The sequence below is a fragment of the Dendropsophus ebraccatus genome, chromosome 2 (assembly GCF_027789765.1).
Source record: "Dendropsophus ebraccatus isolate aDenEbr1 chromosome 2, aDenEbr1.pat, whole genome shotgun sequence".
NCBI classification, from domain to species: Eukaryota; Metazoa; Chordata; class Amphibia; order Anura; family Hylidae; genus Dendropsophus; species Dendropsophus ebraccatus.
In genome coordinates this window covers 16,811,653-16,832,045 of record NC_091455.1, presented here as the reverse complement: position 1 = coordinate 16,832,045, position 20,393 = coordinate 16,811,653, and the positions used below count along the sequence as shown (strand labels likewise).

Below are 20,393 nucleotides of genomic sequence, written 5' to 3'. Positions count from 1 at the left end.
TAGTAGCCAATCCCCCCATAGTAGCCAATCCCCCCATATAGTGCCCCCCATAGTAGCCAGTGCCCACATAGTAGCCAGTGCCCCCCATAGTAGTCAGTGCCCCTCATAGTAGCCAGTGCCCCCCATAGTAGTCAGTGCCCCTCATAGTAGCCAGTGCCCCTCATAGTAGCCAGTGCCCCCCATAGTAGCCAGTGCCCCCATAGTAGCCAGTGCCCCCCAAAAGTAGCCAGTGCCCCCATAGTAGCCAGTGCCCCCATAGTAGCCAGTACCCCCATAGTAGCCAGTGCCCCCCATAGTGGCCAGTGCCCCCCATAGTAGCCAGTGCCCCCATAGTAGCCAGTGCCCCCATAGTAGCCAGTGCCCCCCATAGTGGCCAGTGCCCCCATAGTACCAGTGCCCCCATAGTAGCCAGTGCCCCCCATAGTAGCCAGTGCCCCCATAGTAGCCAGTGCCCCCCAAAACAACAAACCAGTTACTCACCCGTCCGGCGGCCCCAGCAGCTGATGTCTCCCGTCAGCGCGCCACTCCCGTCATCCTCCGGGTACAGGCAGCGGGGTACAGAGTGACTGCCTGTGCCAGAAGTGTCCGGCTGCATGACACATCCAGGACACAGGCAGCGTCTCTGTACCCCGCTGCCTGTGCCCGGAGGATGACGGGAGTGGCGCGCTGCCGGGAGAGGAGCTGCTTGGGCCGCCGGACGGGTGAGTTCCGGGACCGCCCGCCCCTTCTATCGCCGCTTACTGAGTCGATCAGAAGCCCAGGAAAGTGCTGCTCATTGCACTTTCCTGGGCTTCTGATTGGCTGTCAGCTGAGAAGCGATAGAAGGGGCGGGCTGGGCGGGCGGAGGGGGTGGCTCAGGGCCGCTCACTATGCATATGCTTAGTGAGCGGCAATACAGGGGGCAGGCAGGACGGTTTCCTTGCGGTGCTGAGCACTGCTTGGGAGCCGTCTTCGCTTTATAGGACGCACTTAGTTTTATAAGTGCGTCTTATAAAGCTAAAAATACAGGTCACAGAGGGCAGGGGCCCCCTAGGACGCAAGGGCCCCCGGGCAGCCGCCTACCCTGCCCAATGGATAAGACGGCCCTGGGGGCCCCCACGCCCCGCTCTTGTGCTCAAGACCGCTGGACAGGGCCGCTGCCCCGCACGCTGCTGCCATCTGAACTGTAACTATGAGCACTCGTAATGAGCGCTCATAGTTACATGCAGCAGCACTGACAGGGCGGGAGACATTGGCTCCCTACCTGTCAGTCACTCTTGTCTTGGCCGCAGGAAGGGTTTTCCCTGCGGTCACAAGTGGCAGCTTTGTCCTTGTGGTGCCGGCGCTCCAGTGACATCACTGGAGCATCGGCGCCAGGACAAGGGGAGTGCGGCCTCTTGTGATCGTGAAGAGATTGTGAGTGAAGAGAAGAGGAGACGCCCGGACCCAGGTGAGTATAAGTGTTTGTTTTATTGTGTTATATACTATATGGGAGGGGGAGCACACAGGGGTCTGTTTAACTGGGGGAGTGCACATCGGGGGTCTATATAAATGGGGGGAGCACACAGGAGGGCTATATAACGGGGAACACACAGGGGGGCTATAGACTACTGGGGCTTCACAGAGGGGTCTACATACTACTGGGGGCAGCACACAGGGGGTCTATATACTACTTGGGGCAGCAGAATGGGGTCTATATAAAACTTGGAGAGCACACAGGAGGTCTATATCCAAGTGGGGGAGCACACAGGGGGGCTATATACTACTGGGGGAGCACACAGGGGTCTATATACTACTGGTGGGGCACACAGGGGGTCTATATACTACTGGGGGAACATACAGGGGGTCTATATACTACTTGTGAGGCACACAGGTGGTCTATATATAACTGGGGGAGCACACTGGGGGAACATACAGGGGGTCTATATAATACTGGTGGGGCACACAGGGGGTCTATATACTACTGGTGGAACCACACAGGGGGTTTATATACTACTGGAGGAGCACACAGGGGTTTATATCCAAGTGAGGGAGCACACAGGAGGTCTATATCCAAGTGGGGGAGCACACAGGGGGCTAAATACCCCTGAGGGAGCACACAGGGGGCCTATATACTAGTGGGGGAGCACACAGGGGGTATATACAACTGGGGGAAGCACACAGGGGGTCTATATACAACTGGGGCAGCACACAGGAGGTCTATATACTTCTGGGGGAGCACACGGGGGGGCTATATATAACTGGGGGAACACACAGGGGTCTATATACTACTGGGGGAAGCAAACAAGGGGTATATACTACTGGGGGCAGCACACAAGGAGTATATATTACTAGCGGTAGCGCACAAGGGGTATATACTACTGGGGGCAACACACAGCGGTCTATTGTTTTGGAACGCGTGTCGAGGGGGGGGCCCAGACATAGCTTCGCTTGGGGCCCCAGAAATGCCAAGACCGCCCCTGAATATAACTACTATAATACTGCTCCTATATACAAGAATATAACTACTATAATACTGCTCCTATATACAAGAATATAACTACTATACTCCGCCGGCGGTGCTGGCCGGGTTCTGGTGTGGTGTTTTTGGGTCTGGTCCTGTGGCATGGGGGTCGCAGGGCCGTCCCATGGCCCCCGTTCCCTGGCTGTGCACGCCTGCGGGGTTGGTGGCCACTGACTGGCACGGTGTGGACTTAGTGTAGGGACCCATGTGTATCAGATACCGGCACGAGGTACATGGGGCAGTATGGCTTGATCAATTCATACACAAAATTCTGATGTGTTTTTTATTTAGCCAAGCGGCACTAGCATCAGCCATAGGTGTGAGGTGCAGCACTCTGTTTCTTCCCTGAACCGCATTTTGTTTCTCTCTTTTCTCCGTGTTTTGCACTCCTCCTGGTGAGACCCACATGACCGCAATTAGCAGGAGACACCTGAGTGCACATGGTTTTAATCCCTCCTGTTTTTTCCCATTCTGTTTGCTGCAGCTATGGTGAGCGCAATACCTTATCCAGACTTGTGCTGCTTGGGGGCGACCTTCTCCGCCGGCGGTGCTGGCCGGGTTCTGGTGTGGTGTTTTTGGGTCTGGTCCTGTGGCATGGGGGTCGCAGGGCCGTCCCATGGCCCCCGTTCCCTGGCTGTGCACGCCTGCGGGGTTGGTGGCCACTGACTGGCACGGTGTGGACTTAGTGTAGGGACCCATGTGTATCAGATACCGGCACGAGGTACATGGGGCAGTATGGCTTGATCAATTCATACACAAAATTCTGATGTGTTTTTTATTTAGCCAAGCGGCACTAGCATCAGCCATAGGTGTGAGGTGCAGCACTCTGTTTCTTCCCTGAACCGCATTTTGTTTCTCTCTTTTCTCCGTGTTTTGCACTCCTCCTGGTGAGACCCACATGACCGCAATTAGCAGGAGACACCTGAGTGCACATGGTTTTAATCCCTCCTGTTTTTTCCCATTCTGTTTGCTGCAGCTATGGTGAGCGCAATACCTTATCCAGACTTGTGCTGCTTGGGGGCGACCTTCTCCGCCGGCGGTGCTGGCCGGGTTCTGGTGTGGTGTTTTTGGGTCTGGTCCTGTGGCATGGGGGTCGCAGGGCCGTCCCATGGCCCCCGTTCCCTGGCTGTGCACGCCTGCGGGGTTGGTGGCCACTGACTGGCACGGTGTGGACTTAGTGTAGGGACCCATGTGTATCAGATACCGGCACGAGGTACATGGGGCAGTATGGCTTGATCAATTCATACACAAAATTCTGATGTGTTTTTTATTTAGCCAAGCGGCACTAGCATCAGCCATAGGTGTGAGGTGCAGCACTCTGTTTCTTCCCTGAACCGCATTTTGTTTCTCTCTTTTCTCCGTGTTTTGCACTCCTCCTGGTGAGACCCACATGACCGCAATTAGCAGGAGACACCTGAGTGCACATGGTTTTAATCCCTCCTGTTTTTTCCCATTCTGTTTGCTGCAGCTATGGTGAGCGCAATACCTTATCCAGACTTGTGCTGCTTGGGGGCGACCTTCTCCGCCGGCGGTGCTGGCCGGGTTCTGGTGTGGTGTTTTTGGGTCTGGTCCTGTGGCATGGGGGTCGCAGGGCCGTCCCATGGCCCCCGTTCCCTGGCTGTGCACGCCTGCGGGGTTGGTGGCCACTGACTGGCACGGTGTGGACTTAGTGTAGGGACCCATGTGTATCAGATACCGGCACGAGGTACATGGGGCAGTATGGCTTGATCAATTCATACACAAAATTCTGATGTGTTTTTTATTTAGCCAAGCGGCACTAGCATCAGCCATAGGTGTGAGGTGCAGCACTCTGTTTCTTCCCTGAACCGCATTTTGTTTCTCTCTTTTCTCCGTGTTTTGCACTCCTCCTGGTGAGACCCACATGACCGCAATTAGCAGGAGACACCTGAGTGCACATGGTTTTAATCCCTCCTGTTTTTTCCCATTCTGTTTGCTGCAGCTATGGTGAGCGCAATACCTTATCCAGACTTGTGCTGCTTGGGGGCGACCTTCTCCGCCGGCGGTGCTGGCCGGGTTCTGGTGTGGTGTTTTTGGGTCTGGTCCTGTGGCATGGGGGTCGCAGGGCCGTCCCATGGCCCCCGTTCCCTGGCTGTGCACGCCTGCGGGGTTGGTGGCCACTGACTGGCACGGTGTGGACTTAGTGTAGGGACCCATGTGTATCAGATACCGGCACGAGGTACATGGGGCAGTATGGCTTGATCAATTCATACACAAAATTCTGATGTGTTTTTTATTTAGCCAAGCGGCACTAGCATCAGCCATAGGTGTGAGGTGCAGCACTCTGTTTCTTCCCTGAACCGCATTTTGTTTCTCTCTTTTCTCCGTGTTTTGCACTCCTCCTGGTGAGACCCACATGACCGCAATTAGCAGGAGACACCTGAGTGCACATGGTTTTAATCCCTCCTGTTTTTTCCCATTCTGTTTGCTGCAGCTATGGTGAGCGCAATACCTTATCCAGACTTGTGCTGCTTGGGGGCGACCTTCTCCGCCGGCGGTGCTGGCCGGGTTCTGGTGTGGTGTTTTTGGGTCTGGTCCTGTGGCATGGGGGTCGCAGGGCCGTCCCATGGCCCCCGTTCCCTGGCTGTGCACGCCTGCGGGGTTGGTGGCCACTGACTGGCACGGTGTGGACTTAGTGTAGGGACCCATGTGTATCAGATACCGGCACGAGGTACATGGGGCAGTATGGCTTGATCAATTCATACACAAAATTCTGATGTGTTTTTTATTTAGCCAAGCGGCACTAGCATCAGCCATAGGTGTGAGGTGCAGCACTCTGTTTCTTCCCTGAACCGCATTTTGTTTCTCTCTTTTCTCCGTGTTTTGCACTCCTCCTGGTGAGACCCACATGACCGCAATTAGCAGGAGACACCTGAGTGCACATGGTTTTAATCCCTCCTGTTTTTTCCCATTCTGTTTGCTGCAGCTATGGTGAGCGCAATACCTTATCCAGACTTGTGCTGCTTGGGGGCGACCTTCTCCGCCGGCGGTGCTGGCCGGGTTCTGGTGTGGTGTTTTTGGGTCTGGTCCTGTGGCATGGGGGTCGCAGGGCCGTCCCATGGCCCCCGTTCCCTGGCTGTGCACGCCTGCGGGGTTGGTGGCCACTGACTGGCACGGTGTGGACTTAGTGTAGGGACCCATGTGTATCAGATACCGGCACGAGGTACATGGGGCAGTATGGCTTGATCAATTCATACACAAAATTCTGATGTGTTTTTTATTTAGCCAAGCGGCACTAGCATCAGCCATAGGTGTGAGGTGCAGCACTCTGTTTCTTCCCTGAACCGCATTTTGTTTCTCTCTTTTCTCCGTGTTTTGCACTCCTCCTGGTGAGACCCACATGACCGCAATTAGCAGGAGACACCTGAGTGCACATGGTTTTAATCCCTCCTGTTTTTTCCCATTCTGTTTGCTGCAGCTATGGTGAGCGCAATACCTTATCCAGACTTGTGCTGCTTGGGGGCGACCTTCTCCGCCGGCGGTGCTGGCCGGGTTCTGGTGTGGTGTTTTTGGGTCTGGTCCTGTGGCATGGGGGTCGCAGGGCCGTCCCATGGCCCCCGTTCCCTGGCTGTGCACGCCTGCGGGGTTGGTGGCCACTGACTGGCACGGTGTGGACTTAGTGTAGGGACCCATGTGTATCAGATACCGGCACGAGGTACATGGGGCAGTATGGCTTGATCAATTCATACACAAAATTCTGATGTGTTTTTTATTTAGCCAAGCGGCACTAGCATCAGCCATAGGTGTGAGGTGCAGCACTCTGTTTCTTCCCTGAACCATAACTACTATAATACTGCTCTTATATACAGGAATATAACTACTATAATACTGCCCCCTATATACAGGAATATAACTACTATAATACTGCTCCTATACACAAGAATATAACTACTATAATACTGCTCCTATATACAAGAATATAACTACTATAATACTGCTCTTATATACAGGAATATAACTACTATAATACTGCTCCTATATACAGGAATATAACTACTATAATACTGCTCCTATATACAAGAATATAACTACTATAATACTGCTCCTATATACAAGAATATAACTACTATAATACTACTACTATATACAAGAACATAACTACTATAATACTGCTCCTATATACAGGAATATAACTACTATAATACTGCTCCTATACACAGGAATATAACTACTATAATATTGTTCCTATATACAAGAATATAACTACTATAATACTGCTCCTATACACAGGAATATAACTACTATAATACTGCTCCTATATACAGGAATATAACTACTATAATACTGCCTCCTATATACAAGAATATAACTACTATAATACTGCTCCTATATACAAGAATATAACTACTATAATACTGCTCCTATATACAAGAATATAACTACTATAATACTGCTCCTATATACAAGAACATAACTACTATAATACTGCTCCTATATACAGGAATATAACTACTATAATACTGCCCCTATATACAAGAATATAACTACTATAATACTGCTCCTATATACAAGAATATAACTACTATAATACTGCTCCTATACACAGGAATATAACTACTATAATACTGCTCTTATATACAGGAATATAACTACTATAATCACGGCATACTACTACAAGCAGGTAGATGTGTTGGCACTATCAAAATCCCGTGGTAATCTGAGGCTGTTTCAGTGTGCAGAAAAACTCTATGTGATGGGGAGCGCTGTAAACTTAAAAGCTGAGTACTTTCAGCAACGTAACAGCATCACAGTGGTGCTCAGCGTACATGAGAAAACAGTTCATTTAATCAGCACAAGCCATTGAGAAAGAACAAACCAGCGGCACTCACCGGATAGATGCATAAATGGTGATTTATTGATGCGATGTCATCAAGCAGGTAAGTTCAGGGCAGGGGGAGACAAGTCCAGGGGGTGCTGTGCACCGTGGCACAGCACCCCCTGGACTTGTCTCCCCCTGCCCTGAAGTTACCTGCTTGATGACATCGCATCAATAAATCACCATTTATGCATCTATCCGGTGAGTGCCGCTGGTTTGTTCTTTCTCAATGGCTTGTGCTGATATAACTACTATAATACTGCTCCTATATACAGGAATATAACTACTATAATACTGCTCCCTATATACAGGAATATAACTACTATAATACTGCTCCTATATACAGGAATATAACTACTATAATACTGCTCCCTATATACAGGAATATAACTACTATAATACTGCTCCTATATACAGGAATATAACTACTATAATACTGCTCCTATATACAATAAAAATGGACATAGATAAGTAGAAGATATGTAGAAGTCTCAGCATACATTAGATAAACCTTCCTTTTCTTTATAATCATTCTTTTTCTATCACATCTCATCACGCTGACCTCTCTGTGTGTAAACATTAGTAAATTGATGTATTCCATAACTCACATGTGCTAGGCGATCAAACCTCGCAAAGAGTTCATTTAACATTCGGACTAGTTCTTGGGCTGATAAGGTTGTGGACAGGTTGGTGAATCCCTTCACATCTGCAAACAGAATGCTGCAAAAAAGAAGAAGAAATAATAATATAAATAACAACCAGCCGGTATAGACGATGGAGATAACAGTATCTGCCTCCAAAATGAGGAAAAATTCTAAGTAAATATATATCAGCTTGTCATTTTTTTAAGGGGTATAAAATATCACATGAACCATGATGTAATGCATGATAGAGCCAGGTCCACCAGAGCCACAGCCATAGTCCTGGGTGGAGGCCCAGATCCTATAGGTACCATATGCTCCAGTAATATCCCCAAGCCTTTAGGAGGGAAACCTTTTTAAAGCTTTTAATGTGGCGTTCACAAAGGCTGTTCACTATAAACTCTGCCCAGTCATGAAGAGATGTGTCCACAACCATTTTTTTCCTTATAAAACACCCTTTGATTATTTACATATTTAAAAACCACTATGGCAGCCATCATGTTGATTCTTTGAGACATCCCCTTTAAAGCTCCCATAGTAGTGGTCAACCAGGCTCCTGAATGGAAACTTGACCTAACCATGGAGTAATATGGGTCCCACAATCATTTTTTTTATAAGTACATTGGTTATATATATATTTATGGGAACCGCTATGGGTACCATAATGGCAGCAGCTATTGTTGGTTCTTCTTGGTTCTACCCCATGTTGATGGTCCCTCAAGCTACTAAATAGCAACTTTGCTTAGTCATGGTGTGATACATGTCCTATAACCATTTGGCTTTATGATTGGAGCTTTCAATAGTTGGGAAAAACTATGGGTACTCTAATGGCACTAGTGTTGATTATTTATGAGACAGCCCCTTTAAATCACCTACAGTGGTGGCCAACCAAGTTCTCAAATAGAAACTTTAGGTGCCCCACAACCGTTTTGTAATTTCATAAGTCACTTAGATATTGGGGAACCGCTATGGGTACTCTATTAGAAGCTGCTACTGTTGATTCATCTACAGATAACCCCACATTGGTCCCTCCTGAAGGGCATTTTTCTTTAGTAATGAACACGTCACTCAATCATTAAGCCTTATGATTTGAACTTTATATATTTGGGAACCGCTATGGGTACCAAAATGGCAGCCAACAGTGTTGACTCATCATGTGTCTCCTTCTTTAAAGCAACCACAGTGGTGGCCAATCAGGCTACTGAATGGAAATTTAACCTTGATACTGAATGATACAGGTCCATTTATCATTCAGAAATCTTTGACCCATATTGGTTTCGTCAGATGACTAGTGTTGAGGGGAACTGTCAACTGTGGGGTTTGGAACATTTTTACAGATTTGTTCAATACTAAAGATGACCCATTGGAAGACTCCAACGTGGTGGCCATGCTAACTCGTTTTGCCTTATGACTGATGTTTCTGTTATTTACATATTTGGGAACCACCATCAGTGTTAACTCTTTTCGAGTTAGTCATTCTTTTCAGGCTCTTATATGGCAACCTGGCCTTGAGATGGAGTGATACATATCCTGCCACATATCTGCCACCTATTTGTATGGGAACTGTAATTGTGGTCACACATGTCATCTCCTTTAAAAGAAACAGATATAAATAGGAGACAATGGATTTCATTAAATAAGTTGACCCAGAGTACGACTCAGGAATTTCTTTTTGATGGGAACGTACGTTTGAGTTACGGTATATATTTAACAATTCAGAGCGGGATACAATGTGTATTGTGAATAATACGTACAGTACGGCGCTAACTCTATCACACACACTGCCTTCTATTCTCATTTATTTTTGCCCTTGAATTTACTAGCAGAAAATAGATTCCTGTGAATGAGAATGACGTAAATACAATTTGTTAAGATTTTATTACATGGGGCGGCAATCCGGGCACTCAGCAGATGATGGCGATAGCTCATACCCCAGCTATATGGTACAGGCCAGATCCAATTCAGTCCAATAATGAACAAAATACTGAAGGCATTTATAGCATATATATATGGGAAATACCATATACACATATATACGGGAAATACCATAAATGTCCGAACGGTGAAAGTCCCATCATTGGTCCTCAACCATGGGGGTGGCCGTGCTGTAATGGTGCCAATAAGACTTTTATTGATCACTGATTACATAAAACTTTACGCAAAAAACGGATGAAAAATGGATGAAAAACCAGATACATTTGTGTACAGTACATCCATTTCTCGATTAACTTCCATTCTAAAAAAAGAGCGGATCAAAACGCATCCTTTTTTTTTAGCACACACAATAATGTGGTCGACCACATCTATATCATAAAAATGAAAGTCTGTCTGTCTATCTGTCTGTCCCATATAGACTTCCAAACGCCTGAACCGTTTGACCCCAAATTTGGCACACAGATACATTGGGTGCCCGGGAAGGTTTTAGCGAAGGTCCCGTCCCCGCCAGATGTACAGGAAGGGAGGGGGAGGTGGGAAGAGCGGCGCCCCATAGAGATGAATTGGAAAATCTGCACACTGCACTGCACACACAGGAGATATAATTAGCTGCAGCTGCCCAGAGAAAACGGCAGTTGGAGCCTTAGCAACCAATAGGATTACTGCTTTCATTTTCATAGGGAGTTGTGGTTGCTAGGGCAGCTGCCTCACAACATCCACAGTAATAACTGGTAGACCCCCTACTCCATCTATACAGTACATGTATACAGGACCTCCTACTCCATCTATACAGTACATGTATACAGGACCCCCTACTCCATCTATACAGTACATGTATACAGGACCCCTACTCCATCTATACAGTACATGTATACAGGACCCCCTACTCCATCTATACAGTATATGTATACAGGACCCCCTACTCCATCTATACAGGGCCCCCTACTCCATCTATACAGTACATGTATACAGGACCTCCTACTCCATCTATACAGGTATACAGGGCCCCCTTCTCCATCTATACAGTACATGTATACAGGACCCCCTACTCCATCTATACAGTGCATGTATACAGGGCCCCCTACTCCATCTATACAGTACATGTATACAGGACCTCCTACTCCATCTATACAGTACATGTATATAGGGCCCCCTACTCCATCTATACAGTACATGTATATACAGGACCCCCTACTCCATATATACAGGACATGTATATACAGGGCCCCCTACTCCATCTATACAGGACATGTATACAGGACCTCCTACTCCATCTATACAGTACATGTATATAGGGCCCCCTACTCCATCTATACAGTACATGTATACAGGACAGTATTACCAGCTGCTGCTGCCCTAAGCACTAAACCTGAGGATGCCCCATCCTCACTCACCAATTAGCATCAGGACTGGTAGGTAATAGCTCCACACGTCACATTTAACACCGCCACACCAGACCTGACCAAAACCACCACACCAGACCTGACCAATACCGCCATACTGTGACTGGATAACACCGCCATACCACACCTGACCAATAGGACCATACTGTGACTGGATAACAACTCCACACCAGACCTGACCAATACCGCCATACTGTGAGTGGATAACACCACCACACTAGATCTGACCAATACCACCATACTGTGACTGGATAACACTGCCACACCAGACCTGACCAATACCGCCATACTGTGACTGGATAACACTGCCATACCAGACCTTACCAATACCACCAAACTGTGACTGGATAACACTGCCATACCACACCTGACCAATACGGCCACACTGTGACTGGATAACACTGCTATACCAGACCTGACCAATACCGCCATACTGTGACTGGATAACACCACCACACCAGACCTGACCAATACCGCCATACTGTGACTGGATAACACCGCCATACCAGACCTGACCAATACCGACACACTGTGACTGGATAACACCGCCATACCAGACCTGACCAATACCACCATACTGTGACTGGATAACACCGCCATACCAGACCTGACCAATACCACCATACTGTGACTGGATAACACTGCCATACCAGACCTGAACAATACCACCATACTGTGACTGGATAACACTGCCACAGAACCTCCACCAACTCTATACTACAGGTATACAGAACCCCAAACTATACACTACAGGTATACAGGACCCCCGAACTCTATACTTCAGGTATACAAGACCTCCACCAACTCTATACTACAGGTATACAGCACCTCTACCAACTCTATACTACAGGTATACAGAACCCCAAACTATACACTACAGGTATACAGGACCCCCGAACTATATACTTCAGGTATACAAGACCTCCACCAACTCTATACTACAGGTATACAGCACCTCTACCAACTCTATACTACAGGTATACAGAACCCCAAACTATACACTAGAGGTATACAGGACCCCCGAACTATATACTTCAGGTATACAAGACCTCAACCAACTCTATACTACAGGTATACAGCACCTCCACCAACTCTATACTACAGGTATACAGGACCCTCTATACACACTGACACTTTATACCCGGGCAGCGCCGGGTACATTTTCTAGTTTATGCTAAAAAAAAAAAAAAAAAAAACGAATACGTTTTGTTCTGATTTTTTTTATCTTTTTTTTTTTTTTTTTTGTAGAATGGAAGATAATGGAAAAATGGATTAAAACAGATACACACAAATGCATCTTTTTTCATAGTTTTTTTCATTTGTTTTTTGCATAAAATGGATGGGGAAAAAAACAGTTTGCAAAAACACAATGTGAACCCAGCCTGAAGGACCAAGTGGATTAAAGAGGATGTACCATCAGGTACGTCCTCTTTAATCTGGCCCATGGATTAAACGGGGCTGTCATGGGGAAGCCGGTGCCGTGGTCCATTTTTGGAACTGTGTCCCCGATTCCCGTGTACGGCGCCGTTCTATCCACAGGTCCCGGGCCACTTTTGCTGGACTTCTGCTTTAATGTAAAACATTACTGAGTGTGCTCTGTGACCTGTGAAGAGGTCATTCCACAGGGAGCTGCTATTGTCTCCTCTTTCTACTGGTGTCACATGACGCTGCAATGCTGTAGAGATCACTTTACAGTAGCCTCCTCTTATCACCACAGCCACAACAAGAAGTGGCGAGAATGAAAATTGCAAGATCTCAAGATTATTTTATAATATACTGTAGATAGAAAAATGTTAAATTAGAAACAATGTCACAAATTGATCAACACCACCTACGTATCTATACCTCAGAATCCACAATGGTAATGTGAATGCACCCTAATGTGTATGGGCACCTTAAGAGAATAGGATGAACTGCAAAGTAGAAGCCATAATCTCTCCGTATATACTAGCTGTAGAATGTATACATTGTAATGTGGTTTATTCTTCTAATAGAGTGATGCACAGATGTCAGATAAAGCAAATGTATTCTGCTCGGGCAGCACACGTGCACACAGAATCATTGCTATGGTTATGTCAGTGTGCATCCCACATTGATCTATAGATTATGATAATTGCTGCACTAAGTCCAATAAAGAATAGTATCAGCTTCAATCACCCCGATGCACTTGTCACTCCCGGCGGCCAGGCCCAGGACGTTCTATGCCCGATTAGATTTATATTTCCTTGTCAATATTGCTTTAAGGGCCACTACAGCTCGAAAAGAGTGGAGAAAGCCAACACTAATAGCCAAGACTTGCTGGGGTCTATCTGCTGCATTGGAGTCTGTAGGATAGAAGGGAAAGGGGGGACATGATGGAAACCTTTAAATATGTTAGAGGATTGAATAAAGTACAGGATGGAAGTGTTTTTAGGAAACAAACTGCACTCAAGAATAAGAGGACGCAGTGAGAGGTTATTGGGGGAAATAGCAAAAACAACGTGAGAAAATATTACTTTACTGAAAGAGTAGTAGATGCTTGGAACAAACTTCCAGCAGATGTGGTAGATAAATCTACAATAACAGAATGTAACCTGACTGATATATATATATATATATCTCCTAAGATAATAAGTAGGGAAATACTAATAGGGCCGGCTAGAATGACCAGGGGGGCTTTTTCTGATGACAATCTTCTATGTTTCTATGCTGCTCATCCCTTCTATTTTTGTTGGGATCCAAAAACCAAATAGAGGTGCAGCTTGATTATAGGAGCTTGTTTAATCCCCAAATGGACAAGGTAATAGGGGTGCCACTCAACGCAGCCACTGCTGGCACTGTTTATGCTGTCTATGATATGACAGGCCCCTCTGCCAATCACTGGGCTCAGTATAAAGTTCTCAGCTGTTGGCCGCTCATCACTATTACAAATTGCGTTGTGCCTCCTGCAGCCGATGATTTTTAAACATGATAAAAGTCAATGATCAGCTGATCATTCGGATCGGCCTGATTCAGCAGATTATGGCTCAGTGTAGTAGGGTTCTGCAGGTAGCCTCTCCAGCAAAGATTGGTCTGATCTAAAGCATTTAGGGAGGTGGAGACAAGGAGAATGTTTCTTGTGTCATATACATGGCTTGTATATTGTTTGGGGGTCTTTTTTTTCTCTCTTTAGGTTGTGATTGGTCAAGAGAGTATATAGTATTTGATAGATATGGAAACGGTTGTAACCTCTCACCGCTCCCAATCAATGTGATGTGTTGTCAAGTAATGTATTACATGGATCCAACCTGCTAATAGCTCGCTATCACGCAAAGGTATGTCTATTACCTTGTGTATTCCTCGGTCCGAAGCACCGTTAGGAGCACTGCCCCACCCCCAGTGTGCGAGTCGGCCCACCCGCTCCATTGTTTATCATTAGAAGGAGTGGCTTGCACAATAGGGGCGGGGCAGTGCTCCTAACGGTGCTCTAGACTGAAGATTACACTACTAATAGCACATTAATGGCACCGAGGAGGAAGGTAAGAGACATGGGTAATAGGGGGCTACCAGCAGGTCAAATTTATCTAACCTGATGATAGTTCCTCTTTAAAGCAAACCTATCATTACTTGTTGCCCAAGCCATGAGTCATTGGGACAGTCCCTGGCAGCTTCTTCCCTCCCTACCAGCCTTGATTAATAGATCTTGTTTGGGTGAAGGGTTGGAAAAGCCCCCAGGGTCTGTCCCGATGATTTGTGGTTCAGGCAGAAGTGGTGACAGGATTCTCTTTGAAACAGTAGAGGATGGCAAGGATAAACCTAGTTTTCCTTTATTGAGTACTACAGCTAACACTTAGGTAAGGTGGACTACGACCGAGAATGGACACCTCAACCACCATGACAGTCCCACCATGTCTAGGTGTGCCACAGCGTCTAAGGGCACATGGATCAAATCTTTGCTTCTTGGCACAATGAGCCACTAAGAGCAACTCAATGGGTCAGAGAGCCATCCAAAGGGTCACTAAGATACCGCTAAGCTCCCTATGATGACTCTCTATGCAGGACGCCCACCTACACCAAATGAAGGCAATGTTACTATTTGCCGAAATGTACCACTGACCTATTTGGTGTATAATGGATAAAATGTTATTAGTTGGGACCAGATTGGCACTGCTGCTCAACAAGGCACAGTCCCTTTAAGACCACCCTAGTTAAGCAGCAATTGACACAATTTCTTTTTGTAGACGTATTGAACAAAACCTCAGAAGTATAGATGATCCAACGAGAGTTCCAGGCAACTGGTGAGGAGGAGAGCCACATAGACAGTATGTACCCCGGGAGGTCTCAGCATTACAACCTACTCCTACTCGACAGCTGGGTCCACCGTGTCCCTCAGCAGGGGCATACAAGGCCTACTCAGCAGTTCTTTCCGCCTGGCCATTAGCAAACCTGTTTTGTTGTCATCTGGTGGATTCTGGCTCTTCTCTCATACTGAGAATGCTGCGCCGTCTCCATCTGAGCCCTCTGGCCGCCCACAGACCCAACAAACAAAGGCAGATGGAAGGGAGATAGACGGGGGAAACATAAAACAAGGGACTGGGGTAAGATTAAGGACGGACACGGACACCAGCGGAACCAGGGGGCACCCTTTAATAGGACTATAAGGTTGGATCAGACATCTCTACTATATCTGATCAAAAAGTCATAAAATACAATATAAGAATATTGAGTCAGTAACCCGAAAGGTATATAGAGGCAGCAGAAGCCCTAATACCTGAGGAGCCCACAGGTCCCTCTACCGCATAAAAAGCAGGGGCACAGCTATAGGGGGTGCAGGGGTTGTGGTTGCACATTGTGGGACAAAGAGCATGAGGGGGCCCATAAAGCCTCCCTTGCCCATATGGGGGGCCAGTACAAAAAATGAAGCATAAGAGTTAATTGGTACTCTAGTGTTTTTTTTCTCTCAAATCAACTGGTTTCAGAAACATATATAGATGTGTAAATTACTTCTATTAAAAAAAAATCTCAATACTACCGAAAAACTTATCAGCTGCTGTATGTCCTGCAGGAAGTGGTGTATTCTTTCCATCACAGTGCTCTCTGCTGCCACCTCTGTCCATGTCAGGAACTGTCCAGAACACATGACGTTTTTTGTTTCAATATATTTATTGGGTTTTTAAAAAGTTATTCAATTAAGAACAATTGTACAATTTTAAACAGTACAAGATTTGCTGCTGCTCTGGACAGTTCCTGACATGGACAGAGGTGGCAGCAGAGAGCACTGTGTCAGACTGGAGAGAATACACCACTTTCTGCAGGACTTACAGCAACTGATAAGTACTTATAATTAAGTAATTATCTATCTATCTTTCTCCTATCTATCTTTCTCCTATCTATCTATCTATCTATCTATCTATCTATCTATCTATCTATCTATCTATCTATCTCCTATCTATCTATCTATCTATCTATCTATCTATCTATCTATCTATCTCCTATCTATCTCCTATCTATCTATCTATCTATCTCTCTAATCTATCTATCTATCTATCTATCTATCTATCTATCTATCTCCTATATATCTATCCATCCATTCATCCATCATCTAATTATCTATCTATCTATCTATCTATCTATCTATCTATCTATCTATCTCTATTATTTGCCGGAGAACCCCTGCTAAATGGAGCTGAGATGCAGTACCCCGCTAGTCCACATACAATGTCTGGAGCTGTCTGCTTCTGGCTATGCTCTCTATCTGCACTGCATTGGGGCAGGTTCCAGCTGTCGGACGTGCATTGTCTATCCTGTGGAAGGATAAGGCATCAATAAAAAAAAAAAAAATGGAACAATCCCTTTAAAGTCATGGCCCTGAGGGGTTTCCTTGTGTAGAATCTGTGGTTGCAGGGCAGATTATCTCTGTTTTATGGCGGAACACAAGACTGTATGAGGCCTGGCGGTAGAATGAGCCCTCGTGAGCCAAGGTAATTGGTAACATAAATTGCGCCTCGTCCCGAAGAGTTAATGAAATCGACGGCATTAATATTTAAAAATAGACTTGTTATTTCATGTTTCTTTCCAATAACTGTAAGGAGAGAAAGACACAATCCTTCTCCATCCCCATCTGTTTCGGCAGCAGCCAGGAGGACATAAAAATAGTCTGTTTTCAAAAGGAGCGGATTTAACGGCAAAATCAAGAAGATTATCCGCAACGTATATAATACTGATAATACAGCTTTACAGGGTGAAAGCAATCCGCCCCTATACATCCTACAAGGAGGCCGCAATCCTGCTAAAGCTCAGGCATCCGCCATAGTGACAGAGGGAGCAGAGCCCAGGCTGTTCTCCAGCACAGCTCAGTGTGTTATCATAGTAGGGTGAATGGGTCGCATTGTTTTAGTGGGTGATCCCACAGTCAGAATCTATTTACAGCATGGAGGTTATCGGGTATTAAAGGGGTATTCCGGTAAAATATTATTTTCTTTCTAAACAAATGGTGTCAGAAAGTTACATAGATTTGAAATTTGCTTCTGTTTAAAAATCTCCAGTCTTCCAGTACTTATCAGCTGCTGTATGTCCTGCAGGAAGTGGTGTATTCTCTCCAGTCTGGCCCAGTGCTCTCTGCTGCCACCTCTGTCCATGTCAGGAAATGCCCAGAGCAGTAATAAATCCCCATAGCTGAGAGCTGAAAGCTGGAGAATGTCGACGGGTGCCCCAGGAGTAGGACGCGGTGCAGCGTGGGCACAGGCAGCGGTAAGTATGCGTTTTGTACAGTTTCTTTTTTTTTTCTTTTTAACAGAGGCCAGGGGCCTCAGATAGATCAAAAAACTCCCATTAGGACAGAAAATCTCCAGTCTTCCAGTACTTATCAGTTGCTTTATGTCCTGCAGGAAGTGGTGTATTCTCTCCAGTCTGACACAGTGCTCTCTGCTGCCACCTCTGTCCATGTCAGGAACTGTCCAGAGCAGTAGCAAATCCCTATAGAAAACCTCTCCTGCTCTGGACACTTCCTGGCATGGACAGAATTGGTAGCAGAGAGCACTGTGTCAGACTGGAAAGGATACACCTCTTCCTGCAGGACACACAGCAGCTGATAAGTACTGGAAGACTTGAGATCTTGAAACCGAAGTAAATTACAAATTTATACAACTTTTTGAGAGTTTTTTTCCCCTTTTCAACAGCTGAGATGCCAAACTGTGCTTTTTTTTCTAATCCTGGATAACCCCTTTAAATGGATGTACACAATGCTGTAACTTGTGGTCATAGAACAAGTGGTTGTAGTGTCCTTACAAATCCAACATGTCTCCTCTTACCTGACATTTTCATAGCGATGGATATAAATCTTGTGAAACTGATGCTGCAGATGCTCGTCTTCTACATTGGTCATGTCGTTGATCATTTCAAGTACAACAAATCGAGGTAATACAGACAGGACAAGCCTTTCCTGCAAAACACAAGCACGAGTACCGTCAGACCCCATTAATCGTCTGCCTTGGTAGACCCCCTATTATCCTTCTCATACATTTATACACATATACAGTGGTACCTTGGTTTAAGATTAAATTGGATTAAGAGCATTTTGCAAGAAGAGCTCACAGTTTTTTTTTAAATTTGTGACTTGGTGTAAGAGCATTGCTTTGGTGTAAGAGCTCCCTGTACTGGGTGGGAGGCAGAGTGGGGGAGGGGCATGGTCTGCATAGCGGGGTCTACAGCCCTGTGCTCTGACCCAGGAAGTCTCCCTCACCTTCCAAATCATAGCAGATCCACTTCAGGCTGGGGCTTGCATCAGGGGACAGGACTGTGGAGGTAATCTCTTCATAGCTGTAACCTCGGACAGAGAGTGCTGCTATACTGTGCTCACATCTGTCCTGTTCATTCCTTCACAATGCTGTATAGAAAAGTTTCTGTCACTGTCCTCCTGCAGAGCTCTGTGATTCTCATTTTTATTCTTATGCAGTTACTATACATTATTAGTGATGAGCGAATACTGTTCGATCGAATAGATATTCAATCGAATAGTAAGGTATTTGATCTATCGAATATTATCAAATAGTTCGCCGAATATACGAAAAATATTCGATATGCGTTCAAATCCCCCAGCTTCTGTTTTTTTTTACCTCCAAGTGGTCGAATAGATGTTTTTCAATAATCGAATACTTGTTACCATAGACTTTAATGGGATCGAATATTCAAATATTTCACTATTTGCTCATCACTATACATTATACACCACATGCTGATTGCTATACTGTACAGTAACTTATATATCACATATCCAGCTGCTGTGTTATCAGGGTTATACAGTTACTATACATTATACACCACATGCTGCTATACTGTACAGTAACTTATATATCACATATCCAGCTGCTGTGTTATCAGGGTTATACAGTTACTATACATTATACTCCACATGCTGCTATATACTGTACAGTAACTTATATATCACATATCCAGCTGCTGTGTTATCAGGGTTATACAGTTACTATACATTATACTCCACATGCTGCTATATACTGTACAGTAACTTATATATCACATATCCAGCTGCTGTGTTATCAGGGTTATACAGTTACTATACATTATATACCACATGCTGCTATAATGTACAGTAACTTATATATCACATATCCAGCTGCTGTGTTATCAGGGTTATACAGTTACTTTACATTATATACCACATGCTGCTATACTGTACAGTAACTTATAATATCACGTATCCAGCTGCTGCGTTAGCAGGGTTATACAGTTACTATACATTATACACCACATGCTGCTATACTGTACAGTAACTTATATATCACATATCCAGCTGCTGTGTTATCAGGGTTATACAGTTACTATACATTATACTCCACATGCTGCTATATACTGTACAGTAACTTATATATCACATATCCAGCTGCTGTGTTATCAGGGTTATACAGTTACTATACATTATATACCACATGCTGATTGCTATACTGTACAGTAACTTATATATCACATATCCAGCTGCTGCGTTAGCAGGGTTATACAGTTACTATACATTATACACCACATGCTGCTATACTGTACAGTAACTTATATATCACATATCCAGCAGCTGTGTTATCAAGGTTATACAGTTACTATACATTATATACCACATGCTGATTGCTATA

At 45.5% G+C, this 20,393-nt stretch overlaps 1 protein-coding gene across 1 annotated transcript in view; it reads right to left on the bottom strand.

The window, feature by feature from the left end:
- The window catches only part of ADCY8 (adenylate cyclase 8), a 206,677-nt gene that overhangs the window by 107,302 nt on the left and 78,982 nt on the right, over window positions 1–20,393 (bottom strand). Inside the window, exons 4-5 of the mRNA XM_069959623.1 lie at window positions 18,564–18,694; window positions 7,925–8,036 (exon numbers count right to left, since the gene is read on the bottom strand). Coding sequence (XP_069815724.1) covers window positions 7,925–8,036; window positions 18,564–18,694 — 243 coding nt within the window. The remainder of the gene's footprint in view (window positions 1–7,924; window positions 8,037–18,563; window positions 18,695–20,393) is intronic.